The sequence below is a fragment of the Apodemus sylvaticus genome, chromosome 7, assembly GCF_947179515.1.
Source record: "Apodemus sylvaticus chromosome 7, mApoSyl1.1, whole genome shotgun sequence".
Classification (NCBI taxonomy): Eukaryota; Metazoa; Chordata; class Mammalia; order Rodentia; family Muridae; genus Apodemus; species Apodemus sylvaticus.
In genome coordinates, this window is record NC_067478.1 from 62,931,438 (window position 1) to 62,954,072 (window position 22,635).

The following is a 22,635-nucleotide window of genomic DNA, read 5'->3' on the forward strand; positions in this document are numbered from 1 at the left end:
ATCTCAAAACAAAACAAAACAAACCAGGGGAACAGAGTCCTAACCAGTTGATGATTTTTACCCTTTAGGTACCTTCAAAGAATTGTGAATCATCCTACCATGTTACAGGACCCAGATGTCAGGGAGTTTTTGGAAAAAGAAGAGGTTGGTATTTCACATAGCTCCACTTCATCACCTCTCACTACCCTGAGTGAAATGAAACTGGTTCATTTGGCAAATACTCAAACACTGTAGTCACTGAGTTTGTGTGACCCCAAGAAAGACAGTATTTCTACTGCTCCAAGTGAAAGCAGCTCTGTGTGGTCTAATGGTGACCTGCTGGCGTCTTGTGGAACAGAGTGCTCTGTTTGGCAGGGTCTCGGCAGGCCTTTCATAAGTTACTAATTGGTTCAAACTGAATGTGTATTTTGTGCTAGAAAGTTGAGGGGCATTAATTAGAAACCAGCTACCACAGACCACAGACTCACCATATAGCAAAAGGATTGGTTGAGGTGGACTTCCTTTTTTTAGACTATGCATAGGCTATTCATAATTGTGAAAAATTGGAGACACCCCAGTTGCTAGTAACTGAAGATCTAAATAAAATATATCCACACAACAAACATCTATGTTGACCATTCACACAAAGTGATAAGGGTATAAGAAGCATCCAATAGCGAGGATTCCCTGAAGCAGAAGGCACATGACTGGAGAAAAATAGAATCTTAGAAAATTGCAATGAAGTCAGGCATGTGGCAAGACTGTTTATGCTTTTGTTACTGTAATGAAAATGGAATTATTGTAATGAGATTATTTTTCCCTCCAAAATGAGATTTTTTTTTTTAACAAAGCCTTAAGTCCTTTCATTCCACTTCTGGATATTTCTAATCCATCCTTCTTCACTCAGTAACCCTAGAGCAGGGTTTGTTTTTGAAGATACTTTGGTCTGGGTAATCCTTTATGTGGGGGCTGTGCTATGCTGAAAGATGTTTGGCTCTGCCCACGAGATGCCAGCAGTTCTCCCTCCCTGCATGTGACAACTCATATCATCTCCAGATATTGTCATATGTGCCTTTGGAGCAAAATGGTCTCAACTTGAGAAAGACATGACATTCTGAACACCTAAAACCCTTAAGATAGCTCCTATGCTTAAGACTTTCGATCACTGGGCAGACTCTCAAAGCTGTGGGCCCCTCTGTGCAGGGACCCCTGACTTTTGCTTTTGAGATTTGGCCTCTCTACCTGGCCTTGGCTGTGCTGGGATTAAAGGTGTGTGCCACCACACCCCGCAGGAGCCTTTAACTTTAACCAAGGAATGCAGTCCTCTGCAGGGGAAGGTCCTTGCTCTGAATTCCTGATGACCTGAACTAGAAGTAAAGTTACCTTGGAAAGGTAGGAGGAAAGGACCAACTCCACAGAGTTGGCCTCTGACCTCTGTGTGTGTGCTGTGGCCCATGTGTACACACAAAATGATTTTAATGTCAAAAAAAAATGTAAAGAAATGCTTGGTACTTAAGTAGGTCATACTTGCATAGGCATACAGTCTTGACATGGGGCCACCTGGCCACATAACACTCTCTCTGAGCTCTTTTATGAATAATATCAAAAGCTGAAAATTTGATTGATTGTTTCTGCCATGGTGCTTTGGTTTCGCTTCTCATTTACTAGTCTTAGATTCCTGTAACTGCCTTAGAATGCAGCAGTCTCTAGTCAAGTAACTTGCTGACAAGTTTTGGGCATGCCATGATGGATACAAATCCTTCTGAACCTAAAGGGGCAGCAGATAACCTGCATCCGCCTTGTTCTTGTAGCTGCCTCGAGCTGTGGGTACGCAGGCTTTGAGTGGTGCTGGTCTCCTTAAGATGTTCAACAAAGCTACAGATGCAGTCAGCAAAATGACCATCAAGATGAATGAATCAGACATTGTGAGTAGCCCATGTCTCTCAGATGCCCTGAGAAGTCTTGCAATTTCTGGGATTACTTTCTTTTCAATTAAAACAAACAAACAAAAAGAAAAACAAACAAACAAACCAACCCTTGGTAAAAGCTGCTAAAGAAAGGCAGCTCCCTGCGCTTTGTTGAACCTGTTCAAGCCAGCTCTGGGCTGTGTGTTTCCAGTGGTTCGAGGAGAAGCTCCAGGAGGTAGAGTGTGAGGAGCAGCGCCTCCGGAAGCTGCACGCTGTGGTGGAGACTCTAGTCAACCATAGGAAAGGTAACCGCTTGCTCAGACACACACCTGCACTGGGGGAAATCGGTGTCCTCAGTGGGCTGGAGATGAGAGCCTTGCTGTTCTTAGCCATCCACGCTGAAATTGTCAGCCCACCTGTTGCATGATGTTCTGATAAGCAAGATACGCCCCGCTCTCCTGGCAGGAAACATGCCTTAAACCACCGTGGGTGGTGGGTGGAGGGAACCTGCCTGCGTACTCGCTGCTTCTCTTGATGGGAGTTGGAGGCTTCCATCCACATCGTTGCTTCTTTTAAATGCTCATACTAGCAAAACATGGATGCAGGGAAGCTGTATGTGGTAAACACACTGCTAGCAAGAAACCTAAAAGACCATTAGCGTGAGGCCAGGGTAAGGGCTGGTAAGCTATGACATGGCTGAAAGGACAGATTTGGCTTGGACCCTGCTGCTATGAGAAGAGTATGCTTCAGAGACAGTGCGTGGTCTGCAGAGCCCAAGGTACTGACTGGCCCCATGCAGAAAGTTTGCTCTGCTGTAGAAAGTGGGAGAGTCTGTGTGTGTGACATATAGGTGACAGTTCATGAGCTCCAACACAAATACCAGAGCCACTCCTAACTTGGCTGGTGACATGAGCTAGGTAGGAGTTGACTCTCCAAGAATGCTGAGGCTTCTTCCTTCAGGCAGCCAGACTTAGTCATATGTAGACAGCAAAGCATTTCCTTCCCAATCCTGTGACCAACTGAGGCCATGTCCCTTCATGCTGAGCTTGCAGACTGGGTTGCAGAGTCCTTAGCTGTCAGATATGGAGGGGCCAGAATCACCAGGCGCCTTTCTCCTTTCATGAGAGATCAGAAGCCTCTGCTGTGTTTGCCTCCTTCCAGAACTAGCGCTAAACACAGCCCTGTTTGCCAAGAGTCTAGCCATGCTTGGGAGCTCCGAGGACAACACAGCACTGTCTCGAGCACTCTCCCAACTGGCTGAGGTGGAAGAAAAGATTGAGCAGCTCCACCAGGAACAGGCCAACAATGACTTCTTCCTCCTTGCTGAACTCCTGAGTGACTATATTCGCCTCCTGGCCATTGTCCGAGTAAGCCTCACTTCCTTTCCCCCAGCTCTCTTCTACTCTTCACTTCCTGAGAAAAGTTCATCTCAGTTTAGCTTAGGACTGGTTGTAAGTCTACTCTTGAAAGGACCCTGAGGACCCAGCAACCCACTTAAACTAGCCAGTTACCCCTAGCTGTTCTGAGGCCACAGCAGCCCACTCTTGGATTTCCAAGTTGGCCCATTCCTGTTGAGGACAGACAGTGTTCTCTGTGCACCTCTCTCCAAGCAAGGCTTATTACAGACTGCTGCTTGGCCCCTGGAGCAGTGACTGCAGCCCTTTGGTCTCTGCCCTGATAAGAGCTCTTGCTGGCTTCCACTTGTCTTTCCAGTGTGAGCAGTCAGGTAATGACAGAACTGGCTAGGTGTTGCATGGAGGAGTGTGCTGAGAGAGCTTTCACCAGGCCCTCCTTCCTTGTGCTGTGCTAACCACACTGGCAGCAACACTGCACGCTGCCCCTCAGGTCAAATACCTCACGTCCCCTGGTGACCAGGGTGGTCTGGTTCCAGAGCTTTCTTATTAGTTAAAGAAGCTTGACTGGGCAGTTTTAGCTCTTGCATGGCCTCCTTGATAAAGGGAGAAAGAAACCAAGAGGAACCTGGCACTTGCACTGTGAGGACCTGATTCTGCACGGTATCAGGGTGCATGAGCCTCACCTACTCCTCATCCTCAGCGCATCTCCCACTGTGGAGAGCTGAGCTCCCCCTGGCTTCTCACTTCCGAACAGTCACAGCTACTAAATGAAGCCTGGGAGATGTCCCTTGTCCTGCTAATTCCAGAGAGATAAGAAAGCTAGCCTGAGGAGGGGAACCAGTTAGACTGCTCAGGCTAGAAAACCATGGGGGAAGGGTTCTGTCTGGGGAAAGCTTTCTGTGAAGAGCATTGTTTGGTGGGCAGGGGTTCCCTAGAGAGCACAGCTTTTGGAAATGACTCTAGGCAGGGTGAGCCTTTGTGAACAGGGTAACGAGAAGCTCCGCCTTGTTCTCCACGGGCTGGAGCAGCACCTGAGAGCAGTGGGCTGTGAGCATTCTCTTCTCAGCAAGCCCGTGCGGCCCTCATGTCATGAGCGAGCGGTGGAATGGAGAAATGAGCAAAAGTTTCTTGTGTCCGTCCCTGAAGCCCTGTTAACCCAGTGGGATTGGTTTAAGCCTTTTTTTTAGAGGTGGACTCACCCTGTACCTGAACTTTTGACATTAAGGTGCTAAGAAATTTCAGGAGCCAGGGTTGGAAACACAAGCCAGTGATCCCAGCAGCTGGGAGGCTAAGGCAAGAGGATCTTGGAAAATTCTAGGCCAGCCTGTGCTACATAGTCAGTTCCTTGGACACATAAGAAAGCCTTGAAAAATGGAAGGAGCAGGAGCAGCGGAGCAGCAGGAGGTCTAGGGAAGTGGCTTCAGTGGCCCGGCACTCTCCTTCTAGAAGCTGAGGAAGCCCAGCACACATCTAGGGAACAAACAAACAGGGCCAGAAGCCTGGCCCCAGCTGCCGCGCAGGCGCGCCTTGCTGTGGACTGCCTGCCTCTGAAGCCCAGAGTGCAGGTGGCATGGCCAGCAATTATCCTTCTCTGAAGGCGCAGCTTCTGTTCCAAGACTAGAAACAGGAAGCCAGTAATGACCTTTGGAGAGCTTCTTCCAGCCGTGGTAGCCTAGAGCAGGTGAGTGAGTGAGTGGGTGGGTGAGGTGAGGTGAGGTCAGTACATAGCTTGTGGCCATTTAAGTGTTTATGTAAAGTCTCCTTAAGCTGCCAGTGTGGTGACTCATGCCAGTAATGCCAGCACTTGAGAGTTTGGGGCAAGAGGTTCAGGGGTTCAAGGTCATCCTCAGCTATACAATGAAATCAAGCCTGCCTAGCCTACCTGAGACCTTGTCAGGAAGGAAAGGAAAAAAAACATTCTGTTACCACGCCTGTTTGTATCAGCTCGAAAGGCTGCTTCCTTGCTGTAGAGTTAGAGCTGTGGAGCCGAGCAAGGTGGTTACGTTTCATTGTGGTGCCTGCCTGTTTTCCCAGTACTCTGCATGCCTGTAACCAGCTACTGTACTTGCTAGTAAAAGATGACTTTCTCAGGAGATAAGTTCCTGAGAGAAGGACCATGTGTTCCACTCCCACGGTATTCATAGCTCCTCACACAGGGCAGACTCAGGGAAAGCGCGCAGACTCCTGGTCTGACTTGGTTGAGGTAGGCAGTTAGGAGACCTTATTAGTGTCAGGTTTGGGCATCAGGCCACCCTCTGTACTCCAGTCACCCAGCCCGGGAGTAGCATGGCGCTGGCCCCCTGGAAGCTTGAAGAGGGCCCGACCCAAGCTTGTGCTTGTAGACACTAAATGCCTCAGCTAACAGTGGCTGCAGCACCTGCCCTTGCTTCCCTGGCGCAGCTGCTGGGGGATCCTCCTTCTAAAGCAGAGCCAGCCAGGATTACTCAAGAGCTGGCTGTGCTCCTCCCAACTGCCCTCCCCCATAGGCTGCCTTCGACCAGCGCATGAAGACTTGGCAGCGCTGGCAGGATGCTCAGGCCATGCTGCAGAAGAAGCGGGAGTCTGAGGCTCGGCTGCTGTGGGCCAACAAGCCCGACAAGCTGCAGCAGGCTAAGGATGAGATTACGGAGGTGAGTTGTCCACCAGAGCGAGCCCAGTGAGTATATTGCTGGTTCCTCAGGGAACGCGGCTCCCATCCTTACCATGACCAGATGCTTTGGAGCCCAGAATAGGCAAGAGAGCTAATTAAAGGGCCAGGGATGCTCAGCAGGCCTGTGGGAATGACTTCAGGGCAGCCTTGAGGCCTCCAGTCTTTATTATTTTTAAATTATTTTATTTTCATGTTTATGGATGTTTTGCCTGCATGTCTGTCGGTGCACCATGTGCATGCCTGGTACCTGATAAGGCCAGAGAGGGTATTGAATACCTAGGAACTTGTGAGCCACCATGTGTGGACTGGGATTTGAACCTGTATCCTCGGGAAGAGTAGCCAATGAGTGTTCTTAATCCCTGGGGTAACTCTAGCTCCTCAGGCTGCAGAGATGGCTCAGCAGTTAAGATCACTGACTGCTCTTCCAGGAGTCCTGAGTTCAATTCCTAGCAACCACATGGTGGCTCACATCCATCTATAATGGGATCCCGTGCCCTCTTCTGGTGTGTCTGAAGACATCAAGAGTGTACTCACATACATAAAACAAATAAAAAAAAAAAAGTTAAAACTCTAGCTCCTTGCATGAATCTTCTAGAAGCTACCTAAGTCAGTGGTTCAGACATGCCTCTCCAGGAAACACATAAGTTAAGGTTTGATTGTGCTTTGTGCTGTATTTCTGAGTTCCTGAATCAGAGTCTGCTATAGTGTTAGTTTTCTCAAAGGCTAGGCTTGGCCAGAGATACAAGGTAATCTTTTCCCTTTGCCTGCTGGGCTGTGATATACAATGTGAATCCCTTAGGTATCTCATCCTTCCCAGAGGGGCAGAAGATATTAGGGCCCAGAGAGGTTTCCTGTAGATTGGCACCATGATATTAAGTGGCACTGCCCACCTCACACACCTTTTGGTTTGTGGTGCTGGAACTCAAACCCAGTCTCTGTCACACACTAAAGCACTGTGCTCCTGAACTCCATCCGAGACCTTAAGCAAGCTCTCTCTCCTCTTTCTAGTGGGAATCTCGGGTGACTCAGTATGAAAGGGACTTTGAAAGGATTTCAACAGTTGTCCGAAAGGAAGTGACACGATTTGAGGTGAGCTAGAACCCATGCTTTGTGTATGTTCCTGAGTGTCTGCACTCTGTGTGTACCTCAGTGTCTGCACTCTGTGTGTACCCGAGTATCTGCACTCTGTGTGTTCCTGAGTATCTTCACTCTGTGTGTTCCTGAGTGTCTGCACTCTGTGTGTTCCTGAGTGTCTGCACTCTGTGTGTTCCTGAGTGTCTGCACTCTGTGTGTTCCTGAGTGTCTGCACTCTGTGTATTCCTGAGTGTCTGCACTCTGTGTGTACCTGAGTGTCTGCACTCTGTGTTCCTGAGTATCTGCACTCTGTGTGTACCTGAGTGTCTGCACTCTGTGTGTTCCTGAGGGTCTGCACTATGTGCCGGTTTCTGGGGCATGTGGCTATCTTACATTTACTGGCAGACCAACACAATTAGGCACAAAGCAAAGCCAGGAGCTGCTGTGGTCCTTTCTCCTCCACCACCCTTGCCCTCTAAGAAAGCTTGTAGAGCTTTGTCAGAGGCTGTTTGGCTGGAAACTGTAGCTATTAAAGCTACTGGCTCTACTTTCCAAGTCTGTGCTTGACCTTGGTCAGCAGTTAACCCACCATCCCCAAATGGGAAGGAACACTGACTGGGCAGTCAGTGTTGATCCTGTCTCCTATAGAAAGAGAAATCCAAGGACTTCAAAAACCATGTGATCAAGTACCTGGAGACACTCCTACATTCCCAGCAGCAGGTATGTAATTATGCATAGCTCTGGCCCTGCATTTCCTGAATTCACCATGACATGAAGTGGTACTGCTCACCTTTTGGCATGTGACCTGTCTATTAGCTCATTGTCTAAATGACAGCTGTCTATTTGGGACTTTGGAAACTAGATGTGGGGGTACTGGTTCTCCTGCAGTTGATGATTGAAAACAGGCCTTTCGTGCTCCGTCTCAGTCAGGGGAACTCTGTTGCCCTCTTTCCACTGAGCCATCTCTCCCACTGCTGCCCTCTGTCTACAGTTTATTTTCAGGGACTTTCATCTCTTCTTTCACTGCTAATGTGGCATCTTATCTTCTGAGTGCACACCTGTGGTACCATCTGCCCCTCTGGTTTCTGAGGTTCTAACCAATCAGTGGAATAATGGCACCATTATGAGGTGCAAACAGAGACTGCCTTTGAACGTGGGAATGAAACTGATGCCTCCTTAAGTCTAGAGGGAGGAGGAAGAGTATGGCTTCTGCATCTGCCCGGCACGCCTTCCTCTCTGGTGGCAGGCTCTGCTCGGCCACTAGGTGGAGCACTTGCTTACTGTCTCCCCACTTCTTTGCAGCTGGCAAAATACTGGGAAGCCTTCCTTCCTGAGGCAAAGGCCATCTCCTGAGGAACCAAGGATACCAGAGCTACCTTCGTGATGCTGCCTTTTTATACACTGTCCTTCTCCCTCACCTGATGGACCCCACCTGATGCCCTGCCTTGGCTGGACTTAGCCCTCCTACTACACCCCACAGACAAACTGTTCCCAGTTACCCTAACCAACATTTCATTTAGCTTCCACATATATTTTCTTACCTAAGAGAATAGTTTCCTGCTTAAGCAAAAGACCTACAATAGGTGGTGGAATTAATAGGTTAGGGGTGGAGTGTTGATATAAATATATAAATACAAATGTATATTTTTCAGGATGTGGTTTAGGAACTGGGAATAACGTTTTCTGTTACTCCTGATGGTACCATGAAAGATTATGTAATAAAATATTTGAAAATCAGGTCACAGGACTCAACATGGTAGCGCTTTTTGCTCTCTGCTGGAAAGCAGTTGGGAAGGTCTAGAGCACTCCTGACCAGAGGTCGCCGGCTTCAGTAGGCTTGCCTGCACTGAGGGCCTGCTGCTGTCTTCCTGTGCAGCTGGGGCCTCTTCTCTTCCTGCCTCAGCTCTCTGCTCAGAGTGTCTCTTGATCTGTTTGAGTCTTGTTCCTACTTCTATAGACAGGAGCTTCAGGACAGACTTAAAGACTAAAGCCTGCTCTGTGAAGGAGACTGACTTGGCCTTCCGCCCTGCTTCCCTAGGCCTTAAGAGTCTCTGGACAATCATATATTCTAATCCTCTTTTTCTTCCTATCAAAACAGGTACTTGGGCTGGAGGGAGGGGGTGTTCATTAGCATCTGGGCATGTGCTTGCCTAGCTTGTGAGGGATGAGGGTCCAGTCCCCAACACCACACAAAAGGAAGGCACCTCATCTAAAGAATTGTTCCTGTGTAAGGACTGGCTGCTGTATCCCTCCAGACAGGGCAATCACAAAGCGCCTAAGCCTTTCAAAGTTCAAAGAAGTTTACTAGTGTGTCTGAAAGAGAGTGTGTCCCCTAGAGTCCAGCCCCAAATGCATGAGCAACAGCCAGGAGTGTTTAGACCAGCTAGAGTCTAGCCAGGGAAGGTTGGCATCTCAGACCAGCCACGGCTGGGCTTGCCCTCAGCAGTGCCCGCAGCACCCAGGGCATAAGCTAGAGAGGATAGACAGCTCCTCAGTGAGGGAAAAAACAGAATGCCTACTGCGGGGACCCTGCTCACCAGCCCCTCAATCTCCAGAGTCGCCCCCATGCAGACACTCCTGGACCTCCTGCCTCACGGTGGGTGCTGCTGTGTGGGAACAGTACTCCTGGTTCTCACTGGCATGGACGGAGGCGCTAATGCTGCAGCTGCAGCTGTTATGTCAGCAGGCTAATGACAGAAAAGGTTGTCGAGCCCCCAGCTGCCTCCCCAGGCCATTACACCTGTGATTTTTCTCCATGCTAACTTTTACATAGTTAAAATTGCACAGTGGGTTCTGGACCCTGCTTTTATCATTCAGCATTATGTATGTATGTCACAAGCATTTTCCCTCCACTCAGTCATTTTTAAGACTTCCATGACTAGGTGTAGAAAATAACACATTTAATCTTATGAGTTCAAAGCTAGTCTACTATACGTAGTAAGGCCCTGTCTCAAACAAAAACAAATAGACAGGTTTCTATGGAAACCATCATTCAGATTCATCACTGCTGGATCCTTGGGTGAAGAAGGGTCGGACAACTGTTATTATAATTTCACAAAGAACTTGTATTTTTTATGAAAATTTCCAGGGAAGTAAAAATTTGAGATTTTACCTCACTTGCTGTCTTGTTTGTTTGCCTCTGAGTCAGAATCTTGGGTGGCCCACACTGGTTTTGAATTTGCTATGTAGCCAAGCCTGGCCTTGAACCCTCATCCTCCTGCCTACGCCTCCCAAGTGCTGGGATACCTGTGTGCACCAGCATACCTAACACACTTTTTCTGTAGTATTTACAGGTATTTTCTGAATCATTTGAGAGTAAGTTGCAGACATTACTAACTACCCAAAAATTTCAGTATGCAGTTCCATAAGAACAAGACTGTCCCATCACGATTTAAATAAAGTTGTTAAAACCAAGAATCTGGGGCTGGAGAAGTGGCTCATTGGTTAGGAGCACAGCACTGCTCCAGCAGAAGACTCAAGTTCAGTTTGAAGCACCCATGTTGGACAGCCCACAATTGCCAGTAATTCCAGCTCCAGGGATCCAACTCTCCTCTGACCTCCAGGTACCTGCTCAAACATGTATGTACATTACACACACACATGATTTTTAAAAGGTTTAACAATATAATAGTTATTTAACACATAGCTCGCTGGGCAGTGGTGGTACACTCCTTTAATCCCAGCACTTGGGAGGCAGAGGCAGGCAGATTTCTGAGTTTGAGGTCAGCCTGGTCTACAGAGTGAGTTCCAGGACAGCCAGGGCTACACAGAGAAACCCTGTCTCAGAAAAAAAAAAAAAAACCAAACAAAAAATTCCCACATAGCTCATACTTAAATTTGTCCATTGCCTAAAGAGTGTCCTTGTCCACTCTTTTTCTCTATACAGGATGGTGAGTTATAGAACACTGACATGATTGCATGCTGGGTGCAGTACATGAGTCTATTAATATGGAAGAGCCCTCCACCTGCCTTTGTCTTTTATTACCATGGCAGTTTTGAAGAATGAAGGCCTTCTTCTGGCCTCTGTGGACATACATACACATAAAAATAAATAAAAAACTTTTAAGTGAAGCAGCCAGGCATGGTAACACAAGCCTTTAATCCCAGCACACAGGTAATAGAAGCCAGAGGATCCTGTTGGCTCTAGACTACCCTGGTCATTGCATGGAGTTTTAGGCCAGCCAGGGCTGCATAGTGAGACCCAGTCTCAAACAAAAATACTGGGTCAGTGGGGCTACCATATGTTCACCGTGGAAATGCTAAGAGGGAAAGCTTTGAGAAGAGGGGCTACTCCAAGCTCTCGGGGAGGGCTGTCCTTTTAAGAGTCTCACTCTCTACCAAATGAGCTAGCTGGGCATGCTTGAGACTTAGATGAAAGTTATGGAGAGAAGTCTGCATTTGCCCTGGCATGACCCTTGGGTTATCTCTGCCTGCCCACCCTCCCATCCCCACACCACACTAAAGCTCTTGACGTCATTTGTAGATTAGGGCCTGGGCTTTAGTGCGTTTAGTGACAGTAGCTCAGAAGCTGAGGTACACTCAAAGTGTCAACATTGTTTTGTTTTTTGGGGTTGATTTGGTTTTTGTTTTTTCCAGACAGAGTTTCTCTTTGTATCCCTAATGTCCTGGAACTCACTCTGTAGACCAGGCTAACCTCAAACTCACAGAGATCCACCTGCCTCTCCCAATTGCTGAGATTAAAGGTATATGCCACCATGCCCAGCAACTTTGGGCTCTTCTTAGAATTTCAGTCTGTAGCTGGGAAGCCTAAATAAATGACTAACACTTTAGAAAGGATGTGCTGTTGGGGATATGCTCTGGATGCAGTCAAGACCTGGCAGAGCAGAACAAGGTGAATGAAGGGGTGGTCCCTGCCGAGCACGTCTGGGCACACAGGAGGTTTTGCACAAAATGCTGAGATTTTTCCGCACCAGCATTTGGAGGGGGAGGAGAGGAACGACAGTGGGTGCCCTGGAGCAGAGAAGGACTTACCTTTGCTGCAGCTGGCATTCATGTGAACCTCACATGTGGTCTCTGGAGACACTGGTGAAGCCTCGCCATGTTTTGGTGGGTCAGGCCAGGGCTGAGTGTTAGATGTAGATGAGGACAAGCTGGCGCACCCTCTGAACCTGGGGGCATGTTACCTGCCAATGCCCTGCCCTGTCAGTTGTGTAGCTTTGCGTTGTCACTGTCTACCAAACCATAAACTCCAAGGTCCCTGGCAATAGCTCAGGCTCAAAACAGGTGCCAAGCATGCAGGCTGTGTCACAGTTAGGTACTGTGAGGACCCTCGCTCACCCTGCTTGTTTATCTCCCAGTCCTTCACAATGGTGATAACACCTCTTAGAAGGTAATTCCAAATCTGCCCTTCCCGTCCTCATTTCTGTTAGCTCTGGGTTTTGTGCCTGTAATGTTCCCTATTTCTCAGCCCCCATTCTTAAAAAAAAAAAAAAAAGATATGTATGTGTTCCTAAATGTATGTATGTATGTGTATGTATATATATATATATACCATGACCCATGGAGGCCAGAAGACAGAGTTGGGTTCCCTGGAAATGGAATTACAGGTGGTTGTAAACTGCCATGTGGGTGCTAGGAATTGAACCCAGGTCTTCTGCAAGAGCAGTAAGTGCTTTCAACTGCCAAGGCCTCTCTACAGCCCCTCTGCGTCCATCTTGGTCTTTAGTCTGTAACACACCTTCCTGGAACAGTCATATCCAACACTCTGGATGGGTGTGGACAGGTGTGGGCAGGTGTGTGAGAGTCAGTCACTGAAGAGCTTCATGAACCCTTCTAGAAACTAGGTACTGAAGACAAGTACTCAAAGATGTCCTTCGGGGCATTGTGGACAGCTGAAAAACCTGGAAGCAACTTACATGCTGTCCATCAGGAAGGGATCAGGTGAAGCATGGTACAGTGACCCATGTAGATATCACAGAGACATTAGCAGTGGCGGCGAGCAGTGCTCATCCACAAGGAAATATGTTCCGAGGGAGAAGAGCAGGGATAGGACTCGCACAGACAACATGATCCGCATTTAATAGAACTGTGATTGGGAAGGACACTGAGTCGTTAAATACTGTTATCTCTAGAAATGGAAATTTTCATTACTTTTTTATGTCATTTTGATATTGCTTAAATTTTCTATATTTATAATCAGAAAAATCAAAGTGATATTTCACTCACTTATGGAAGAAGAGTTCCACACATCCTTTAACATGTAAACTTTCTGTTAAGAATGGGAATCTTACCTCCTGCATCTCTTATGTGGTGTCCTTGTGTCCTGTTACTCCAAGATGACCTCATCAGCCTCCTGATTGTCACCTGAAGACCACAGACTGCTCCGAATTATTGCCTGTGGTTCCACCAAGGCCACTCTTGGAAGGTGTTTCTCTGCGTAGCCCTGGCTGTCCTGATACTTGATCTCTAGACCAGGCTGGCCCCAAACCTTCCTCTACCAGGCCTACCACTGCCTCCCGAGTGCTGGGATTAAAGATGTGTGCCTGTTTACCAAGGTCACTTTTCAAGGGTTCCAGATATCTGGGCTAATTTAAGGTCTAATAGGCCTCACTGTGGTAGTAAGACTGTTTGGCAACTTAGGTTGAGCCTGCAGGCTACTGGATGGTAGCTACCTATCCCATGAGATTTGCCTTCTACAAATGTCATCCCTCTAACCCTGGTTTGCTTTGGAAATTGCCCTGTTGCTGTGAAGACCAGACCTCCTGGACAGAAAGCTCCACCCACCTAAGGCAGCTCTGCAGCAGCTCAGAGGCAGCAGCTTATCTTCCAAAAGATATACGTTGGGTCCAGAAAAAAACCCACAGGAAAACCCTATTCAGTTTGAGACAGGACCTTTCCCTAAAGAGAGCTGACAACTGTTTCCAAATGACTATTTCCCCGTGAGCTTCAAAGCCCTCAGCTTCCTCTTGCATTGTGAGTAGCTGCAGTCAAGACCACAGGGGCCCAAGCAGCCTACCTGTCTACTGGGGAACATCACCAGAAAACACCATGAAGTAAAAGGCAGCCAGAAGCATGTGCAGGGCGGGGAGCAGAGTGTCCCCAACAGCCACTGCCACTGTGGAGTCTAATTAACGACAATGACAATAGGAAGTATCATCTGAACACTCTGAGATGCCAGACACTGAGCTCCAGCAGGAAGGCCTCACTGCCAGGCAGGCATCGTTAACCGTAAGCTATATCAAGTAGTTTGCTCAAGGAGAACCCAAGAATTGATACTTAAACCTAAATTCCAGCTCAGGCTTGTCTGCTCCATTATGCCTCACACAAGGCAGATTGTCCAGAGGAATCCACACCAGAGGAATCAGCTTAGACTATTAAGCTATTTTATCCATTTTGAGTTGGTTTCATAAAACTCTGACTGGCTCCTAATACACTATATAGCAAAGGCTAGCTTTGAACTTCTGATGCTCTGGCCTCAGTCTCCCAGGTACTGCAAGCCACCATACTTGGATAATTTGTTTTCTTTTGTTTTTTAAAGACCTGAATTTTAAGAAAATTATGAGCAAGTCTCATTTTGGTACCAACTTGTCCTTTTATTTGAGCATCTGAGACAGTCTCCCCTGAAAGTCTTGTAATGATGTTTTGTCCTGCTGGTATTAGGAGCTCCCACTAGACAACTTTCTTGTTTTGTTTTTTGAGACAGGGTTTTTCTTTGTAGTTTTGGCTATACTGGAACTCACTCTGTAGACCACATTAGCCTCAAACTTACAGAGAACTGCTTGCCTCTGCCTCGCAAGTACTGGGATTTAAATGTGTGCACCACCATATCTGGATTAAAAACTATTCTTGCTGAGTCTTGTGTAAGTCCCAACCAAATTCGAGGCTGAGGCAGGAGGATCATTTGATCCTAAGACATGGGTGGGGCTAAGACTATAGCTTACTGGTAGATCATGTGACTAGTACCTAAGGTCCTTGCCTTGATCCCATACAGTGCAAAACAGAAGCCACAGACAACCCCCTGTGGAGTGCTAAGGTGTAAGGTAGGGGCACCTCCATTCCAGGCCTGCAGGTCTGCAACCGCTCCTGGTTCTGCCTGTTGACCTCAGTTCTTGTTCAATAGCTCTCTTCATAAACTACCCCAATTACATGGGTGTTTCTTTGTTCTGTGAACCTGATGGTGAGTACTGAGAGGGGGAAAGAGCCAACTGGAACGTCTATGTGGTGGAAAGTGCTGTTAGCATTCCTGAGTCCTATCTCAAGCACCTGAGTCCCTCCATCATAACCCGGGCATGGAATGAGTGGCCCTTAGGGAAGACACTGTTGGCTCATGTTCTAGTCTTCACTCACACAGGGCATGCTCACCAACGGTACCTCTTAGCCCCGCCCTTTCTAAAACCCACTCTCTTCCTTCCTCAAGGCCTGTCCTCACTTTATAAAACTGAAGTTTAGACTACCTCTACAGTTTAAAATGTCTCAGCAAGGGGCTGGAGAGATGCCTCAGTGGTTAAGAGCACTGACTGCTCTTCCAGAAGTCCTGAGTTCAAATCCTAGCAACCACATGGTGGCTCACAACCATCTGTAATGGGATCCGATGCCCTCTTCTGTTGTGTCTGAAGATAGCTACAGTGTACTCATATAAATAAAATAAATAAATCTTTTAAAAATGTCTTAGCAAAACTTTTTAAAAAGATTACTCTAAAGTCCAACATTCACACATAAAATCTTGTTTGTTTATATATTTATTTTGTTTTTTTTTTCAAAGACAGGGTTTCTCTGTGCAACCTTGGCTGTCCTAAACTCATTTTGTAGACCAGGCTGGCCTTGAACTCACAGAGACCTGCCTAGGCTAAGAATGTTTTCAGTCTCTGAGACTTACAACTGAATAAGTTCATCTTTTCTAGCTCTCTCTGAACTCTGGCTGGCTGCTCAGCTCAGCTGTCTGGATCAAAAGTCCTCTCCACACTGACTGATTCAAGCTGGCTGCTCTCAGCTTCTCATGGAATTGTATTGTTTGGCCTCACACTGACTCTGGCAACCTGTTCTAATCTGGCTCCTCCTCGTTCTCTGGATCATACTATCTTCATCTGTGTCTAGCTGGTTCTCTGTCTCTCTGCAAGCTGTTTCTGTACAACTGTTCTAGTAAAACTGCCCTCTGGGAGGCAGAGGCAGGCGGATTTCTGAGTTCGAGGCCAGCCTGGTCTACAGAGTGAGTTCCAGGACAGCCAGGGCTACACAGAGAAACCCTGTCTTAAAAAAAGCAAAATCCAAAAAACAAAACAAAAAAAAACCTGCCCTCTCTCCATCTCTCTCTCTTTCCCTCCCTCCCTCTCTCTCTTTCTCTCTCTCTCTCTTCCTCCCTCTCTCTCCCTCCCTCCCTCCCTCTCTCTTTCTCTCTCTTTCTCTCTCTCTCTCTCTCTTCTTCCCTCTCCCTCCCTCCCTCCCTCCCTCCCTCTCTCTCTCCCTCTCTCTCTCCCTCTCTCTCTCTCTCTCTCTCTCTCTCTCTCTCTCTCTCTCTCTCTCTCTCTTCTTCCCTCTCCCTCCCTCCCTCCCTCCCTGCTGCTTTCTCTCTGTTCTCATGACAAATGGACAGATCCTATTCTGTCATGTCTGTCTTTGATTCCTCACTTTGCCTCTCAGCTAGATATCACTTTCACAATGGATGATTCCTTCTACAAAATAACAGTACCTTTATTGTTTGGGATTAAAGGTGTATCTTAAAGATGTGTCTATAGTCCAGCCAGAGTAGCCATGTTGCTGGATTAAAAATCCCTCTACAGATCATTTGCTAGAGTGCTAGCTGAGCATACACAGAGCCTTGGGTTTGATCCCAAGCACTGCCTATGCTTAGACAAGAGAGCATGCAACCATAATACTAGCATTTCCCAGGAAGTGGAGTCAGGAGGATCAGAAGTCCAAGGACGGCTACACAGCTAGTTGGAGGCCAGACAGAAAAGCCTGCTTGCTTGCTTGTTTGTTTGTTTGTTTGTTTAAATTAAGTAAAGTAAAAATGATAAAATGTCTTTTAGTCAGGCATGGTGGCACATGCCTTTAATCATAGGACGAGGGAAGCAGAGGCACGTGGAAGCCAGCCTGATCTACTGATGAGCATGATCTGCAGAGCGAATCCCAGAACAGACAGTACTACATAAAGACACTGTCTCCAAATTAAAAGAATTGATATTTGTAAATGTACACTCACATATACATATCTATCTATATCTACATATCTCTTTCTCTATATTAAAGACAATCAGTAGGAACCATGCTCATATGATGAATAAGACAGGCTGGTTCACACCGATCTCTGTCTCTAACCCTGCCGTGCACTATGGAGCAAATGAAGGAATCCTGATCTTGAACTAATTGTACCTCACTGTATTGAAAGAAATAAAATATATTAGGATAAACCATATGTAGTTGCCAGTATCCCACTGGTTCAACAAGTATAAAAATAGTAATTTTGTATAAATAAAAAAATTATTATTTATTCACTGTGTGCCAGGCCCATGCTAAACACTTCAGAAGCGTGATGTCGGTTAACTCACCAACAGATCTCCTGCAGATAAGGATTTGGGTTAGGGGTGGGGGAGTCAAAAATTACACAGACAAGCAAACTCAGGATCTGCTGTAGCAGGCTAGACCCACCCTCGCTGGGGGAATCCTGTTGAAGCCCTCCGGGCCGGTGTGCCTGCCTGCCCCAGAGAAGAATCCAGTCTCTGTGCCCAGTGGCGCCCGCCCGCCCGCCCGCCAGCTGCGACCAGGAGCTGTTTGTTTTCTTAACGGGGGTTATCCAAACCTCCTGAGCGCCTCTCAGCTGCAGAAGCCCTGCCAGTGAAAAGGAGCTTTGTGTGACGATGGTGAAGGGCGAGGTTCCCAACCAAGGCCGGAGCTGAGCCAGCTCAGGCACCAGCAACCAAGGCCACCGCAAGAACAGCGTTATGTCGGGGAGTCATCATCACCCCAGCTTCTCCTGTCTATTGCTTAGTTCATGATCCTGCCTACGAGCTGTAAGCTGTGGACTCCATGTCTGTATCATGTAACTAGTGTGGAATGGTCCCAGGAAGCTGGTGTGAGAATCCAGAAACAGACAAGTGCCTGCCATTTGGGTCCCAACCATCTGTTTGCAGGATCAGAACATGATCTGTACCTTACTGTAAACGTGGAAGTGAAGTACTTGTTCTATAATCTAATAATGGAATATAAGATCCTCATTTAACCAAGCAAAAGAGAGCTCGTGAGGTGACTCAGCAGTGAACTTGCCACTAAGCCTAAAGACCCGAGTGTGATTCCCAGGGACCCCCTGGGTGGAAGGAAGGCATTGACCCTCACCCTTGAGAGTGCATGTTGCATATGTAAAAAGAAAAAAAAAAGTCACGAAAACTTTCAGAAGTAGCCAAGCACTTTTAAGCAACTGTCACTCTGCATCACTTGGAAATGAAATCCACAAGCCAAATAGTGATGGAAAAGAGACAAGATCTGCCCTTAAAACAGCTCTTTCTAGCCTAGCCTTAGTGGCGTGCCTTTAATCCCAGCACTCTGTGAGTTCAAGACCAGCCTGGTCTACAGAGCAAATTCTAGGACAATAGCAAATTCTCCCAGGGCTACACAGAGAAACCCTACCCGGAAAAACAAAACAAAACACAAAATATGAACAAACAAAACAACCCTTTTAGATAGAAGTCACTTTAAGGTTTACACAGTGCCTTGTGTAAGTCTGGGATGGGGGGAACAGTTCACTTGTCACAATGGCCAATGTCCTTTGTAGTAACTGCTTTGGTGTTGATAACATGGTATATATTGGTTTTTATTTTTGTTTTGTTTGTTTTTTGGAAGAAAATAATTTACATAACTTGCAGTGTCTCTCCCAAAATATTGTAATACCTCTGGGTCAAGGAGATTTTGGGGTGGGGGTGTAAGGATGCTGTTGTTGATTGAGACAGGATCTCATGTAGCCAAAGCTGGCTTGAAACCAAGGATAACTCCTGTCTGTACCTCCCAAGTGCTGGGATTGCAAGATTTGTGCCACCACACCCACCGTAAGCCTCTTGCTGTTTGACTGCACTCTTGTTCTGTGGAGTCCTAGGGACCTAGGGACAGGAAGGTTACTGCACGTTTTTACACCTCCGCTGCATTAGCTCATTCTATAACTAGTGAAGAAAACACACTGATTTGAAAAAAATACCTGGTAAATTAACTCAGTGGGTAAAGACACTTGCTGCCAAGCCTGGTCATTTGAGGTCAATTCCTGGGTCCTCTACCTCTATATCCCTGTATACCTGTGAACACCTGCATGGGATGGCACCTTTCCCCACAGCAAACCAACAAAATGCTTTTTTTTTTTTGGATTTGGTTTTTTTTTTTCCGAGACAGGGTTTTTCTGTATAGCCCTGGCTGTCCTGGAACTCACTCTGTAGGCCAGGCTGGCCTCGAACTCAGAAATTCACCTGCCTCTGCCTCCCAAGTGCTGAGATTACAGGTGTGCGCCACCATGCCCGGCTAACAAAATGTTTTTTAAAAAGAGAAAGAATGGGGCTGGAGGGATAGCTCAGCCATTAAGAATAACAACTGCTCTTCCAGAGGTCCTGAGTTTAATTCCCAGCAACTACATGGTGACTCACAACCATCTGGGATCCGTTGCACTCTTCTGGTGTGTCTGAAGACAGCTGCAGTGTACTCACATACATAAAACAAACAAACAAACAAACAAACAAGTCTTTTTTTTAAAAAAAAGAGAGAGAAAGAATATTTGAAAATTGAGTATGTGAATAAAATTCACAAGTGTGTGGGGGCACAGGAAGAGACTGAAGTGAAGGTAGAATGTACACATACATGCTCACACACACACATGCTCACACATGCACACACACATGAAAATTAAACACCACGAACAACCCAAGCAGTGCATGGTGGTGGACCTCTGTACCCACGTTATCAGTGAAAGCAAAGCCAGCCCAGGCTCCTCACCCCTCAGCTAGCCATCAAATCTAGAAAGGTCATTCTCGACAGGTTCAAGGGAAGAAGCTCCAAGTTCTCCAAACTCCAAAGGCTGTGCATGTGTCCAGAAATGACAGTCTTGGCTCTGGTCAAGTTGGACTCTAGAAGGAATGTTTAGGAAAGCCTGGGTATACAGATAGCCAGAGCTGTGGGCAGTGGTGGCACACGCCTGTAATCCCAGCACTATGGGAGGCAGAGGCAGGCAGATTTCTGAGTTCGAGACCAGCCTGGTCTACAGAGTGAGCTCCAGGATAGCCAGAGCTATACAGAGAAACCCTGTCTCAAAAAAACAAATTAATTAATTAATTAATTAAAAGGAAAGACTAGGTCAGCATTTCTCACAGACCCAAGAAAACCAGTTTCTGCCTGCCAGGAAGGGCCAATTCCTTTGGCATATACCTGTAGCTACATATCAAAGCCCAGGCTGGCCTCTCCACTCCTCAGTCCCTGCCCACAGGTACTCCTTACGCTTTTCAAAGTCCACACTAGTTCCTAGGCTGTCCCTCCACCAAGATACCCCTTCATATATAAGGGCATGGTTTTCCTCTGCTCCCCGATTCTCTCTCCTGCTGTCCTTGCTTCTCTTGCAGATAGCCCTGGCCATATCCAGTCTGCTTCCTTCTCTCTCTGTTCTGAACTCTTCCCGATGCCTCTGGATGTTCTGTCTGTCTGTCTCTGTCTCTCTGTATGCATCTCTCTATCTCTCTGTCTCTGTCTCTGTCTCTCTCTCTCTCACATACACACACACACACACCTACAATAAAAACCTTTCCCCTAACCGTGGAATAGACATTTTCTTTGCTGCACCCTCGACTATAATTCTCTCCCTACTTCCTGGAAGACACATTCCAGAGTGTCCTGCCCCACACCCAGGAAAGGCGGGAGGAGTGTTGTACCTCAGAAGAATCTGAGGAGACAGGCCTCACTGGGTTTCTTCCTTTATCTACTAGAGTTACAGCACACCCTGTGGTCAGATCTCATCTCCATGCAGCTCTCTATTTCTCCTGGCACCTAAGCACAGAAACAAGTGGTTTTTCTTTGCTTTGTAGAGCATGGAGCATCTCATGCATGCTATGCCCCTGAGCTACAGTCCTGGGCATCCCACCCTCAAAATGTTTTCCCAGGATCTTTGGACTTTCAACTCTAAGAAGTCCATGTCAGGCAAAAGAGGTCTTCAAATCCTCCAGAGTGTAAAAGTAACTTATTCTCCTGTTATAATTGTTGTCCCAGAGGCTTACTGCCTGTGTCTATTAACCTAGGCCTAGGCCTGGAAGCTTCCAACCTCCATACAATCGTATCTAGGCCTAGAATGTTTTCAGCCTCTGAGACTTACTGCTGAACAAGCTCACCCTTTCTAGTGCTTCCTGAGCTCTAGTTGGCTGGTTTGACTCAGCTGTTCTGGCTCAAACTTCTCTTCATGCTGAGTGATTCTTACTGGCTTCTTTTAGGTTCTGACTGAATTGTTCTGCTTGACCTCAAACTGTCACTCTTCTGGCCCCTTCTCTTTCACTCGTGTGTTCTGTCTTTACCTGTGTCTAGCTTGTTCGCTTCAGTCTGTCTCTGTAAAACTCTCCCGGTAAACCTGCCTCCTCCCCCCTCTGCGCTGCTCTCCTCTCCTCTCCACTCAACTGCACTGCTCTCCACAAACTCTACTGTACACCTGTGGTGGCCGCACTCTCTTCTCCTGTCCTGTCTGTCTCTCCCTTAAGTAGCTTCCCTGGTCTCTTGTGAGAATTGGGTATATCCTGTTCTGTCAAATCTTTCTCTGTAGCTGGGTGGTGGTGGCACACTCCTGTAATCTCAGCACTCTGGGAGGCAGAGGCAGGCGTATTTCTGAGTTTGAGGCCAGCCTGGTCTACAGAGTGAGTTCCAGGACAGCCAGGGCTATAGAGAGAAAGAAACCCTGTCTCGAAAAAACCAAATCCCAAAAAACAAAAACAAAAAACAAAAAAAAAATTCTTTCTCTGATTTATCACTTTGTCTGCTACTCAATTAGACATCATTTTCCAACATGGGTGCTTTCTTCTACAAACTAACTTTACTCTCATTTTTGGGGTTGAAGGTGTCTACGAAGGGCATGTCTGTATTCCAGCCAGAGGAATTAAAGATGTGTGCTAAGGGCTGAGCCACACCACAACTAGAAACAGGTTCAAATATTCTGAAACACTGGTGCTGGAGTTGTAGGTGGTTGTGAGCTGCCCCGTGGGTGCTCGGAATCGAACCTGCATCCTCTGGCAGCTCAGCCAGTGTTATTAATTACTATGCTATCTTTCCAGCTCTGATCTGTCTTTTGTTTTTGGTTTTCTTTTTGCTTTTTGGTTTTTTGTTTTTGTTTTTTGTTTTTTGTTTTTTTTAGAGGTTTCTCTGTGTAGCCCTGGCTGTTCTGGAACTCACTCTGTAGACCAGGCTGGCCTCGAACTCAGAAATCCATCTATCTGCCTCTGCCTCCCAAGTGCTGGGATTAAAGGCGTGCGCCACTACCGCCAGGCTTGATCTGTCTTTTGTTATGGAAATATCAATGAGACTCTTACAGGGGTTTCTATTGCTGTGGTGATGCATATCCGAAAGCGTTTCCACCTCACTGTCTTCATCTAAGGAGATCAGGGCAGAAGCTGAAGGGGGCCATGGAGAAGGGCTGCTCTGGGTGCTCCTTTGGCCTGTTCTGCCTACTTTCTTATAGCACCCAGAACCACCTATGGGTCACCCTAGCCACAAT

At 47.0% G+C, this 22,635-nt stretch overlaps 1 protein-coding gene across 2 annotated transcripts in view; it reads left to right on the plus strand.

The window, feature by feature from the left end:
• The window catches only part of Snx1 (sorting nexin 1), a 38,101-nt gene extending 29,399 nt beyond the window's left edge, over positions 1-8,702 (plus strand). For both annotated transcript variants that reach the window (XM_052187974.1, XM_052187972.1), the window contains exons 8-15: positions 69-144; positions 1,791-1,904; positions 2,098-2,191; positions 3,048-3,253; positions 5,728-5,871; positions 6,900-6,980; positions 7,614-7,685; positions 8,268-8,702. In XM_052187974.1, coding sequence (XP_052043934.1) covers positions 69-144; positions 1,791-1,904; positions 2,098-2,191; positions 3,048-3,253; positions 5,728-5,871; positions 6,900-6,980; positions 7,614-7,685; positions 8,268-8,318 — 838 coding nt within the window. In that variant the 3' untranslated portion in view covers positions 8,319-8,702. The remainder of the gene's footprint in view (positions 1-68; positions 145-1,790; positions 1,905-2,097; positions 2,192-3,047; positions 3,254-5,727; positions 5,872-6,899; positions 6,981-7,613; positions 7,686-8,267) is intronic.
• The last annotated feature ends 13,933 nt before the right edge of the window (positions 8,703-22,635 follow it).